The 13,748-nt window shown below is 36.3% G+C and overlaps 3 protein-coding genes across 3 annotated transcripts in view; 2 read left to right on the plus strand and 1 right to left on the minus strand.

Moving 5' to 3' along the window:
- Positions 1-1,209, plus strand: part of LOC107192039 (DNA-binding protein D-ETS-6-like) — a 2,973-nt gene extending 1,764 nt beyond the window's left edge. Inside the window, 2 exon segments of the mRNA XM_015581217.1 lie at positions 1-115; positions 900-1,209. The exon segment at positions 1-115 is cut by the window's left edge and continues 33 nt beyond it. Coding sequence (XP_015436703.1) covers positions 1-115; positions 900-1,209 — 425 coding nt within the window.
- A 1,218-nt stretch (positions 1,210-2,427) lies between these two features.
- On the plus strand, positions 2,428-3,785 carry LOC107192050 (40S ribosomal protein S12). Its single transcript, XM_015581236.1, has 5 exons — positions 2,428-2,502; positions 2,637-2,673; positions 2,916-3,050; positions 3,259-3,463; positions 3,686-3,785. The coding sequence occupies exons 2-5, from the start codon at positions 2,657-2,659 to the stop codon at positions 3,752-3,754; spliced, it is 426 nt and encodes a 141-aa protein (XP_015436722.1). The 5' UTR covers positions 2,428-2,502; positions 2,637-2,656; the 3' UTR covers positions 3,755-3,785.
- A 208-nt stretch (positions 3,786-3,993) lies between these two features.
- Positions 3,994-5,968, minus strand: LOC107192056 (zinc finger MYND domain-containing protein 10). The gene is made up of 8 exons (XM_015581241.1): positions 5,871-5,968; positions 5,554-5,662; positions 5,203-5,489; positions 4,910-5,115; positions 4,664-4,833; positions 4,468-4,605; positions 4,142-4,374; positions 3,994-4,078 (listed from the first exon to the last, which is right to left on the minus strand). Exons 1-8 carry the CDS (start codon positions 5,966-5,968, stop codon positions 3,994-3,996), a joined length of 1,326 nt encoding a protein of 441 aa, XP_015436727.1.
- Positions 5,969-13,748: the final 7,780 nt, after the last annotated feature.

Here is a 13,748-nt window from a genome sequence, read left to right on the forward strand (position 1 = left end):
GGGAGGGCTCGAACGGGGAGTTCAAACTTACCGATCCGGACGAAGTAGCGCGCAGATGGGGCGAGCGGAAGAGCAAGCCGAACATGAACTACGACAAACTGTCGCGGGCGCTCAGGTAAAGAGAAACTCAGGAACGAATTGTCCGATTGGTTGAAACTGCTGACGATAATAACATTTTTGAATGCCCACGTCACCCAAATATAAGTGATAAGTACACTATCGAGCAAACTCTGCTTCTGCTAGGGGAAAAAGTAGCGTAGGAGAAGTCTCCCACAATTTAGTATCGAGAATTATTGAAATATATTTACTAAATTTTGTTTAGGTATTTAAATGCCATTGGAAAATTTTTGCGTAAAATCAATATCGCAGTACAATTTAAACCATGACCAACAGCCTGTATTAACTAAACACATATATATTTTCGATGATTTATGACTTGAGAAACGAAATAAAGTGTGTCTGACTACATACGACCTTTTCCACTGTGACAGTCAAAATGTTGACGGTACGTTAATCGTGAGGGCTGGTGATACATCGTGTCTTAGGTAGTGAAAAACAGACTGTAAACATTGAACTTTACACATTTATAAGTCCATTCGTTATGTTATAAGAGAAATTTATATTAAATTGAAGTAGAATATACGTAAGTACATACATATACATCATTTTTCTCGATGTCTGACTAGAACAGTTACTTCTACTTTTGCAACAGGGCGACATCCAACTTTCTCTCCAACGAAACAATTTCTCCCAAAATTATTCCACTGTTTACAAATAAAAACAGTTACACAGTGCAATGTCGTATTACTTCTTAATTATATAAATAAGTCAATTAAAATCGTGATGATCACTGACGAACGAAATGAATTAAATTCATGGTAGTCCGTTGTACGTTGCAGGTACTATTACGACAAAAATATAATGACGAAGGTTCATGGGAAGCGTTACGCCTACAAGTTCGATTTCCACGGTCTGATGATGGCCTGCCAGGCCCAGGCCGGCGTTACATTGGATTCGTCCCCGACGTCCCGAGGTACAGCCGCAAATTGTCATCCTCGCCATTCGCATCACACTCATCACTTCTATCCAACAGGAGCACCAGGCCCGCAGCATCCATCGGTATCCGTACCACCGTCTGCACCACCGCCACAACCACCGCCGCCTCCGCATTATTGTTGGCCTTATCATCGATATTCTCCACCCACGTAACACAAAAAATTGGTTACGCTAGAACTCCGCCTGTAAATCCACTACCTAGACCGTCTATACTACCGGTTAAGTTGCTGCTCCAGTATTGTCTATTGAACTTTTGTTAGATCAGACAGAATCATCTCATTTGCCCCGAGAGACTGTTCTACCAAATGGCATTTATGAAATGTAAAGGTTACGTAATGAGTACATAGTGTTCTTCTAAATAGGAAGATTTTTTTTGTAACGTCGAATTAGGGACTGATGCATTTTTATTAAGGGTCGCATGTTGTACAGCAACCTGATATAGTAGGAGCTACCACGATTCTATTGTCTTTTAATGTTCATAGTCAGGAAATGTATATGGTATGATCGATCATTGGTATCATGAAAGAGGATTGTCGTTTAGCGCTGCTTCCAATAGAAGAAACGTCGTTAATTTTTTTTTTTTATTATTTAGAAATGATTTGTTGAATAAATGAAAGTCCAATGTATTTCTCATTTTTGGTAACAGGAAATTATGCAAGATGTGTATAATATAGTATTAGATTACCATTCTAAAGGTAGAAACTTGGTTGATTGTTCTTCGATTTAATGAGAAGGTGGAAGATAAGAACCTGAAAAATGAAAGTGGTTATTAGGAACGTGAAGTTAAGTTCGAAATTAAGGAGTAAAGTAATGGTACAATCATAACTGATAAATTAAGATATTTATAGTTCTTTTCCGTAAAACTAAATTGGCTGTACATAACTGCAATGTTCGGAAAGATGCAAAACAGGAGCGATAGTTATCCTTACAGATATTCTAAATAAATGTATTGTACAGTTTGTAAGCAAAATGTTTACTTTAAGAAATGATTAAGACGCCGAATACATACTTTAGAAAGTATGAAAAATAAAAATTTGTTGAAAAGCGTACAATAGTTCGGTTACTTCCTTGATTTTTGTTCATGTTATGTTCATAATTTTAATATTCTTTATTCTTTTTATTCCTTTTAACCTGCATAAAAAAAAAGATGTTCAGATAGCTCTCAAATGTTTACGAATGGTTGGTATATTGACAAAACAAATTTATTTTCATAATATGTATATGTAACAAAACGTATGTAATTTTAAAACAGTTTTCTTTTTCAAAATTTTTACAAAAAATCTATATTATCAACTGTTGAAAACATCTGTGCCTGTATCAACGAAACTTTTAAAATTCCGTATAGATGTCGCACTATGCCAATTACCCGACCAATCAAAACGAGCGTAAGCAAGCAAAGCACCGCGTGTTCAAGTAAGGACCATTTCTCTTTCTTCGTAAGAAAAGGTAAATGGAAGCACGTCGCGTCTCGATGCGCTAGATATCCGCTTATTCTATTGCCATCGGCGTATATTTTATGTGAAAAAAGTTCAAAATGTAAACCCGAAGGCATAATCATTAACATTTTCTGATTATTTCAGCTCCCCAGTCCATCAGAAACATGTCAGACGTAGAAAAGTAAGTATGTTTTCTCGAATTATCAACCACACGTTGTTCACACATAAATGGAATTTTCATTATAGAAACTATAACTAAAAATATATATTAAATTTATCATAAAAATTACGTTAACTAAAATATTTAGAAACTGTCCTACACGAAATCGACACATAACCTTTAATTCTCATACGTCAAGAACTTCCTACTTCATAAGAATCAAATATCTATAATTTAAATGGTATTTTTCTATTTTTTTACAGTGACGATGGCCCCACTGCGATGTCAGCGGGCAATTCACTCGACGTAAACACAGCCCTTCAAGAAGTTCTTAAAAATGCTCTTATTCACGATGGTGTCGTACATGGTCTTCACGAAGCCGCCAAAGCTTTAGACAAGTAAGTTCATTTTTGCATGTTTTAAATATGACATTCATTGATAAAAATGTATTATATGATGATACACCAGGTTCCCTCTTCTGAGAAGAACCCGTTACAAAAAAAACTAAATAGTGCTGTCTTCAACCTTTTCTGATCTACATACTCTTATTTTAAATATTCAATGAACTTTTCGATTTTTATATCAATTCTGTCTGTTGTATTTCAGGAGGCAAGCCATGCTTTGCATCTTAGCTGAAAATTGTGATGAACCTATGTACAAAAAACTTGTTCAAGCATTGTGCAATGAACATCAGATCCCATTGATTAGGGTAGATAATAATAAGAAACTTGGCGAATGGGCTGGTCTTTGCAAGATTGACAGTGCTGGCAAAGCTAGAAAAGTTGTTGGGTGTTCCTGTGTTGTCATAAAGGTATGAATAACTTATTATTACATTTAAAATAAACTTATAATCAAATAAAGTCAAATATAATTTATAATTAATTTAAATGATGATACCATTGGCTCCCTCTACTGAGAGAACCCGAATAAATAATAATTCATGCTGTAATGCCTTTCTGACTATAATAGTTACATTAAGGTTTCCTTAGCCATAAAAATTTTCTTTCCATTAAGTAGTATTTCCTAATTTTAGGACTTTGGAGAGGACACTCCTGCAAAGGATGTTGTGATGGAATATGTCAAACAAAGTTCTGTACACTAAGATCTTTTAATAAAACATTCTACATACTTTTTGTATGCATAGTTTGATCAATCCTTAAATATACATGTCTCTTATTCTTAGATACTTTGGTAAATTAATAGAAATTCAGTCATAAATACTTGAACATCAGTCTGCTATTTTTTATTCTAAAAAGTAAAATAATGTGGTTTCATTAATATACATACCACGAAACTAACTGTAGATATTAAACACTTGATCCTCTATTAAAAACATTTAGATTAATCCTTCTGTTTGCATTCTTCACTTTTTGTTATTTTATCACATATGATTTTGTGGTTCGCCCAGTCTTTCACTTGACATTCTCTGTAATTATTTAGTTGAAGTATATATTTATGTTCTGTTTTAATATAAACGAATTTTTTATACCTTCCACAGTACCAAGCTCCTTTACATTTAGAGCAACGTTTTTGTGCTGTTTCCTGACATAAAAAACATTCTTTAGTTTCGATACAGTCTAATTTATCCAGATCGTATGCATCGCTTAAAATTTGTGCTGCATTCTTAACATCTTCCTTATCCGTTGTGAATATGTACTTTGATTGATGTTTTGCTAATTTTTTCCATTTCTTATGATACTTTTCCATAATTGATAATTTTATCTAACAATAAAACAATAATAAATGTAATCAGTGAATATTTACATTATTTTCTTATTTCTATCAAATGAACAATATCAATTAATTGTTTCAAACCTGTGGTATAAGTTCAACATTTAATGCCCGAGGTGCTTTAGACTGGGATGATGATACACTCAAGTAACTTAACCATCTTTTCAATTCCAGTAAAGGAGAAATTTGATCCAACACAGTTTCGTGTAAATGTTTCTGCAGCTAATTTGAATAAGAAATTATTTTTATGTGTTATTCATGTCTTTACACCATAAAGTACCTTCAACAAATGAGACATTCTAAAATCTGTAATTTCGTAGTACGGCGCGCACTTGGGATTAAGTAATAATTCTCGTAAACCGATCCAAACTTGTCCCTCTATTTTAGAAATTTTTCCTTCTTCATTTAACTTTACTTTCTTCCAGCCACCATCATATATCATATCCTCATCTAAGATTCAACAATTTCATCAGAATTTATATTTTATATTAATAGCTACGTGTACGTGAAATATCTGTTTAATTACCGTCAGCATTTTTTTTCGCCCACGGGTGACTTTCAATGAGTTGAACAAGAAGATAGGGTACATCGTGCGTAGATAACATTCGGGATAAAACACAAAGTGGCAAAGCGTCTGAGAATTCTGCCAAATAACGGAGAATTGAAATGCATCGCACACCAATATCAAATTCAAGTTCTTTTTTTCTTTCTAATATTTCTTCCAGGCATGAACTAATTATAAACAATTAATGCAATTATAGGATGCGTTATTTCTATAATAAAATGCATATTAAATTTTGTGAGCCGATGGTGTCTTACTTAGGATTTTTTACGTTCTCGAAAACTTCGATATCTTCTATATCTAGGAGTATGGAAACGCATTTAACTGTATAATCAACAAGATCAAGAACTGTATCATCAATGGTTTCTGCACTTTCACAGTGAAACAGCACATTTTCCAGTAAGGAAACACACATGTTTTCATGATAGAATATGGAAAAAAGCATAAATGTATTTTGTGGCTCTGTATTTATATTTAGCAAAAGGGGAAATACTTTGTGCTTCCATATTCCTATTTGAATAGCTTCGTATATAAGAATCGGTATCTATAAGATAAGAACGATATGAATTAAGCATTGTCTGTCGTAGAAGAGTAAATATTTAGTTTACCTTTTTGTAAGAAACGAACAATTCCTTGATGCTCTCCTCTCTTAAAGCATTAATTTCTAAAACGCTTTGTTGATTTAATAACATTAATCTTTTATGAAATTCATACCATCTAAAAACAATGTATAAATTTATTTACCGAAACAGATTTCACCGACAGTTAATAAATTGACATCGATTCACCACCATATATTTGAATGTTCGTAAACATATAATGTCAACGTAATAATTGCCAATGGTACATTTTTCAGTAAGTTAAAGTATTTATATATGTATATAAAAGACTGCATCCTATATGACTGCACAAAACAATAAATTACCCTTTCGTAGCTATATCTTCAAGTTGTGAAATTTGTAAATTTTGTACATATGCTTCGGCTTCCCATGGTGAAATTATATAATCTATACGGCTCGACATAGTTAGAATCAGGAAGAAGATGTCGTAAACGAACATCAGCCATTTGTAAATAAACTTTCATAAACGGTATCCTCGGCGATATAATACAATCGATAATTAGGATATATGCTGATATTTAAAAAAGAAATCGAACAAAAAACTTAAATAGAAATGTATAGCTTAGTACATACATTTTACATTTCATAGAACATTTTTAAAAATATGCATAATCAGTTGTTTAGAAGAAAATGCGATGTCCAGATATTTTTGAATTTCGTCCCACTGTACGCCGGTAGTTTGCCCGGCACTCGACAGAGGCCCTTCGTTGTCGTTAATTCTTGTAAGTGCTCATTTCTAACTCTGTTTCCATAGATTAATTAGTTGCGACACAGGCATATATAATAGACTGAAGTCACAGAAGAGAGAGGCCAAAAACGTTGGTCAATGCCTCTCTTTCTAATAGGGCTGTTGGTGGGGGAATTCTGCGGTTGTAATGGAGGCATTGTATGCGTGCAACGTGCAACATCTCTTCCCCCCAACACCCTCTTGACACTTTCCTTTACTTTCTACGATGTGCGAGCAAGAGAGATTCACCCTCGGGCTATTTCTGTCCTTCTGTGTTGCTTCAGCTTTTTCATAAGACGGTGCAATCTATTATACACTTCTATAGCTGCGAAATCATCCTTTCGTCCTACATGTCTAGAGCAGGGACCGCAGGGTTCATCAGCTATAACTATACCGATGAGTCTGGCAGGTAGTTGTCAATACTTCGGAGATAAAACGCATCTCTCATTTTCATCTCCCAATTCGTTTCCTCTTCTTTATTTCCAGACTGCTCCACACACTCTGATGCCTAAGAGCAGGAGTAAGAAGCAAGAACCCAAAATAGCGTATCAATTTGGAGTAGACTTGTAACGGGGACGTTACAAATACTATTGAATATTACAACATAATAATGAGAGAATAAGAGGAAGCTCTCTCCTTTCAAAGATAATTGGAGTGAGGTTAATACTATTTTGACCATTGATGTATGGTCGAATTTAAATGGAAGCGGGGAGTTTCCAGGTACACGCTAGGGACTTTTCCCTGTATTCTCATTTGGTTGCCTGTCAGTATTGCAGGCCAGTAATCGATTCGGTCAGCTATTTCACCTTACCCGAAACTTCGCGAAGGAGGAACCAGTTACCAGTGGTACCTTCTGGAAAGAACATCTCTTGTAAAAACACTAGACAGTACCGGAGCTTCGCCGGGTATACATGTGAGTGCGCGAGTAACTTTCTGCCCTTCAGGATATTTGTGATTGTCATTGTCACGGCTTTGTATTTTCTACTGTTGTCCACGCGAAGTAAATTGAAGAATTGATTATTTGAGGTGAGTTTTTATATCCTCTATACATTAATAAAGCTATTTATCACATTCACTGTGCCGCAATATAATTTAAATTAGATTCGTTTCGTGTTCGTTCTCACTGTTATTTTAGGTCCTATTGTTGCGTATGATCATACGCAGTATGTCACTCGGTGGAATTATTTTCCATTCAGGTTAAAATATTCGGCGCATGTGGAACGTCGCCCATTTATTGATTGAACGAGTCATACGTGAAAATAAATTTGACTATGACAAATAGTCGCGAAAATGATTCAGAACATATTCCGTTCCTATGATCAGATGTTTCTTTTGTATGCACCTTCGAGACGGTATTACATGTGCATCTACAACATACGTTAAATAGAATGCTGCGTGCAGTCTCTAGTTGGCAGTCTTTTTTTCATTCATCCGGTTATACATAGATCCCCATGCCAGCGTTGTCTTGCAAAATCTTCGTAAGAATGTATTCGTACGTCAATGCCAAGACATTAATTTATTCGTACCGATTTTCTTGTGGTAACAACGTATTCTTTGCACACGTGGACTTGACACTATCGTTTACCGTACAATATCGTATGAAATAGTTGTATACACAAGTCATAACAATACGTTGTATCATTCCGATTGATTTTTTGTTTCGAATGTGTGCCCTATTAATATGCATGGCAATATGTATCTGCTTCGATTTTGTGAAATGTTACAGTTAGAGTCTTCTTTGTGCATTTTTGTTTACTACTTTGTTTCTTTTTGTGATTTCCGTTAAACGTATAAAGTGGACATTCCAAACGTTACTCAATCATTTTTTTGTTTTTTTTTTCGAACATTACTGAATCTCCAGATTTATTAAAGTAAACACATAACATAATTACAATTATTATGTTTCGTTGGAGTTTTAATTTATGCAAAACAATATCAATTTCTGGCCCGCTTATATATTTACATTGCCTTTCACGTTTGACTGGAAAAAAAGGTATCGGTTTTCGCGGTTATGACGCGGTGCCAACCGAAATAGACCGAAGTTTCACGAATTTTTACGAAGTATTACGACGAAACCCGAAACTGCTGTCATTCACGCGGCTTGTCGAATTAAAAGCTGAAAATATTTTTTACAACTTTCGTTTAAAAACACTTCAATTGCACTGATAAATAACTTTCATTTTTTAAAAATATTTTGATTATAATCATATAGAAAATGTTTACTCCAGACATTTATGTGGTTGATATTCTCGTGTTGTTTACATTGTATCAGGTGCACGTGTTTTCAAAATTCGGAACTTGAGACGAAGTTGAATCAAACTAATTCATTGAGAAATGATTCAAAGGAATTTTCTTTTTAAAATACAAGATGAATTATGGCCTGGGCGGAGACTTATAGTTGGTATAGTATTAGAATGTAGTAATTTTATTAATAGTATTTCTAAATTCTTTATTTCTTTAGTCTCTCTTTTGTTACACGTTTTTCTTATTGCATATTAAAGAATGTAATTGTCTAATTTGTCGCATCGGAACTCGACGAAATTAATGGGCTGGTGTCCGTAAAGCGCTAATCCACTATTGATTTTCGATCGATAAACTGTTAACGCAGTTGCGTTGTAACTTCTTTACATGGATCAGTGTCCTCTCACAAGTGAACCCGTTAAACGTATCTAAATATGTATTTGGTCGTACATCATGAAAATGTGCAAGGTATTCCATTGTACAAAATTCTTTCAGAAGAATTTCAGCCAAATAAAAAATAACAAAAAATGTTCCGGAAATATCGACACATTCGAACATACAACATCCACTCATATTTGCGTACAGTTGAAACCAGTTCAGGGCAATTACTTGATTTCGTTGTAACAAGTAGATAAGGAGGTGCAACCGCCAGACAGTTGGGGACACGTGCGTCATTTAATTACAGAATGGGAAACATGGAAGTGCGTGCGGGTTGCGTAACGATGTCATCTCTGTACCGGCGCGAAAATACACAAAAAATAACGTTTTATCTCGCGGTGTGCACTTTAAATAGAACGATCTTCTCAGCGGAACCAACGACAAATTTCCTACCACGTGTACCCGATTTTTCCCTGAGTATCTCCCCCTGTCAATCGTCGATGAAATCGGTGCTCGATGATCGTTATTGTTTGCAAATCGGCACCGCCTTCCTCGTCGTCAGCCCGCGATCCGGTGGGTGTCCTTCCTCTTCTTACCCGCGGAGGAAGAGCCGAGCGGAGCCGCGTGCGCGACGCGTGCCAATTTCCTTCGTTATCCTCTAGCTTGTTATTAGCTAACACTAACACGTGATGATAACGTGACGATAATGTTCCACGTCGTGCCCCTCTCCCCCGTTCCCTCCACGAGGCGCGAACGCAAGATTTCACGCAGTAACGAAGGAGGAGGAATGCTCCCTCTCCTCTCGATTTGTGACCATAATCAGCCCGAGACCGACTATTTTCATTTCTGTTTTACGAGCAAAAAAAGTGGTCCTTAATTAGGCTATTCGAGGCGTTGTTCGACACGATCGTAATTTCAATTATGCGAGGGCTATAAAAGCGATCGGGCTTCAGGAATATTCGGGGAAAAAGAGGGAACAACGATGTACGTTACAGATTCGTCTCTTCCTCTTTTTTGGTCTTCTTCTGTTTCTTGTTTCCCCCCATGGTTTCGCAACTAGCACGCGCGTGATAAACGGCCGTAGGTTCTCGCGTTCCCGTTGTCGGTTTCTTTTTTTCTTAAACAGATTATTTATTGAAATAAATAGCGATGGCGATTAGGGTGGCTGATACCGTAGCGCGCAATTTTTCGAGAAACTCGGTCCGAATTCGTGATTATCGGCGACGGCGATGGTGATAAAAGTTCAGCCGTCGAGAAAGTAAATATTTCTTACCCGCAGGCGTTGGAGAAATTTACGTTATTAGTCACGTGTGTGTTTACGGTCGCGTTGCTTCGGGACCATTTTTTTGCGCGTGAATCACCGCCGTTGGCTTTTTGAATTCCCCATTGGGAACGCGTGTTTATTACGAATCGCGTTGTTATTAATCTTTAGACTGCTAACATTTTTTCATAAGAAAGGTGGTTTTGTTTTGGCCAAAAATTTATGTATTGTATATAACGTATGCACTGCGCTGAATTTCGAGTTTTGTCAAAAGGTTAAAACTCTATATGTCGATCATTCAGATAAACACGTAATTATATATTGTTCATGATATTTTACATATTTTTTTTATAAATTAGTTTTGTTGAACTTAATAACTTTTTAAAAATTCAGGGTTTTCGAAAATAGTTATTGAAATTATGAATTTGTATGAACATCCTCGTCCTAATTATTAATTGCAAAGTACCTAATAAAAATATTGTATGATGTTATCATTTTTACACGATCAGCCATCGTAACAACACGAATCATTGAGAGGGATCGTATGCACGATCAAAGAATAGACACTGCATACGTGGAGGGTTAGGGGAGGGTGTCACGATTACGGTTACGCGATTGCCACGTGCACACCTTTTGTGCGACGACTGAGATGCCGGCAGTGTAAAGTTTCCCAAGCATACCTCAATCGACACTACTCTGTATACAGTAGAACCTCGATTATCGGAACTAATAGCAAGACAAAAGTATTCGGTTTTGTTTCGGAAATGTTTTGTCGCGCAGAAACAAACGAAGCGCATGCAAATATTCGAAAGCTGACCTTAAATATTTACCTGGACGGAACGACGCGCCACGGGGAAATGATTCGTGTGTTTTTCTTTCGGAGCTCGGGAACGTCAGATATCCTAAATTTCATTCGCTACACGTTTCTTTCGCGCCTCTTCCTCGTGCACTGTTGTTCTACTGCGCGGCGTTGCGTAATCGCTGCCATTAATCACTGTCCGCCTCGACTTTGATCGGCTGGAAACAAATACGTCAAAGTACAACACACTGCCAGATTAGACACTTGTGAAAAATTAGAGAAAATCTTGGAAAAATGATCGAAAGTTTCGTATTCTTGTGTTGGAAAAATATCTGTTGAATTAATGTGTAACGCGTGTGTTATCGTTCCGCCACCTATTCGTAACGTTACAGTTAATAGTTTGAAATTGTAAAATAATCCAGGAAAACTGATAAGAAATCAAGTGATCTCATCTGGGTAGCTGTTTTTCGATATTGGTTGAAAAATATTCATTATGGGTCTAGAATACTAGTAGACCTTGTTAGTATGTAGATTCTTTTCACTTCTAATTCGTTATTTACAGCGTACTAAATAAAATTAATAAATATTTTATGTATTTCACGGTATGTTAAAGAGTAAATGAATTTCGGTTTTGAAGAAAAAACGTGGATGCAATGGACTTTTACAGGTGTCTACGGATAATAACCAGTTTCAATAGATCTTTTTATCATTCGTTTAAATACGTTTTCCATTTCCAACTTCCAGGACCCTTTTCACATCAACAAGTTTTCAACGATCCATCTTTAGGTCAAATTTCATTAAAATCAAAGATTGACACTTGAATGCCCTTCGTCAGTCTACTAACAAGGGTTAGTCAGAACTTCTTGTCCCGTTCTATCTAACGATTTTATCAATTGATTGTTTTAGTGAGTAATATTTTTTGTGTTACTTAAAATCCAGTTTCAGTAATCTATACGCCTGTACACTTCGTGCATAAACAGGACAAGAAGTTATGATTCACTTCAGTATACGAATTTCTTTATTCGGACGAAGATGTATATATTAATAATCGTACTCCTCGTCGCTGAAAAAGGTCAATTATTGTTGACAGTGATGGTTTGTTTACAGATATTTATCTTCCGTTATTCTCCCACCAAACCAATAATTTAAATCACGAAGAGTTAAGACTTTCATGACCTATGACGTACTACTCCGCTTTTTAAAGTCTAAAACTAGTAGGCGATGACGTATCGCTACGTTCTTTACAGTCCATAATTGGAAACCAATGGCATAATATACACTATGATTCATGGTTCTAACAATTATTCCTGCGAGACAACAAATAACGTTTAGTCTTTTTTAAATGATAAGACAATTGCAAGATCTTTCGAGAACAAAGCCGAAGGAACATATGAGTAATATATTTGCATATTTAATAGTTGCTTTTGGGGTAGTAAATTGTATCTGCCAACGTAAAATGATGAAAGAAATTTTTCCAGTTTTTCTTTTTGATAATTCAAATTCACAAAAAACACTATGTTTAATTGATTCGTGTAGTGAATCCTGAAATGTCACTTAGACCGACAATCGCGTTTCTTCTGTTACTAACCGAATGGTCAACGTAGGAAAGTCGCGATTCGGTGAAAATAAAAAGAAAGTAGTCATCAAATTAAAATACCATTAAGTTACACTGCCATTTTTCCTATTCTTAACACAGTGCCGTGGGATTACAATTAGTTTAGTCATTGAAATGAGGGCTCCTTACGAGGGAGCAAAACTTCTTAAAACGTTCGGCGTGGATCACGTTTTTGTCGTCCCCAATGATTCAACAGTAACTTAAATATTATTAGGGTGGATTCACCAGTAAATGAACACGTACTAGTGATTGAACATTGTACAATATTGTTGGAAATTCCTTCTAGAGGCTTCGAATAATCGCGACCGATCGTTCGAGCCGTGAGCGAGGTTTTTGTCTGTCAACAATGTCAGGCTCGTCGCGGTGACACTTGAATCACCGAGTATACTCGTCGCTGTTACTAACCAGTCATTCACTGATGGCCATCCTACAATATAAAAACGAGTAAACAAATCATTAAATATTCCTTTTTCTATTCCCTGTTTCATATTGGTTAGAAATATTTATTTACCGATGAAATCTGTATTTTTTCGTTTTAATTTAGTTAACCTACATTTTTCCAATTTTTCAATGTGAAATCTGTACGTTATAAACGGACACAGATATTAAAAAATCTAATTTTCATGTTTAAAATACTTATTAGTATTATTATTTAAAATTTGACTTTAATATACTCCGCAAAAAGACTTTAATATACTCCCAAAGCAAGAGTGTATTGAAAAAAAGTGTAACTCAATACACTCTGGCTCTGGGGTCCAGATATACTTGTATCGCAAGGTACATCATTGGGAACGCATTAAAACTTTACGATCCACAGGGGGGACGGGTAGTAGGTAGACGTGACCTGGAATCGATCCCGTAGCATCGGTACCATAACATCTGTAAACGTCATGGTTCTTGCACAGCCGGCCCGGTACCATTTCTTACCTGTTGCGATTTATCGGTAGCGTGCGCGATCGCGTCAACGGGGGCCGTGGAAAAAGAAGGGAAGACCCCGGCGGGACCGGGGCAGACAGCTGGTCGTCGTCGTTGGTCTCGAGATTCGATGTCGTATGGCGGGACGCGACGACGGCGGTGGCCGATTGATTTCGCGTGGTGGACTACGGCCACGAAGGACGAAAGTGTTAATAATACAACCATTCGGTCTGGCCGTTTGTTACGA

This window comes from Dufourea novaeangliae, unplaced genomic scaffold (genome assembly GCF_001272555.1).
Source record: "Dufourea novaeangliae isolate 0120121106 unplaced genomic scaffold, ASM127255v1 scaffold296, whole genome shotgun sequence".
Lineage (NCBI taxonomy): Eukaryota > Metazoa > Arthropoda > Insecta > Hymenoptera > Halictidae > Dufourea > Dufourea novaeangliae.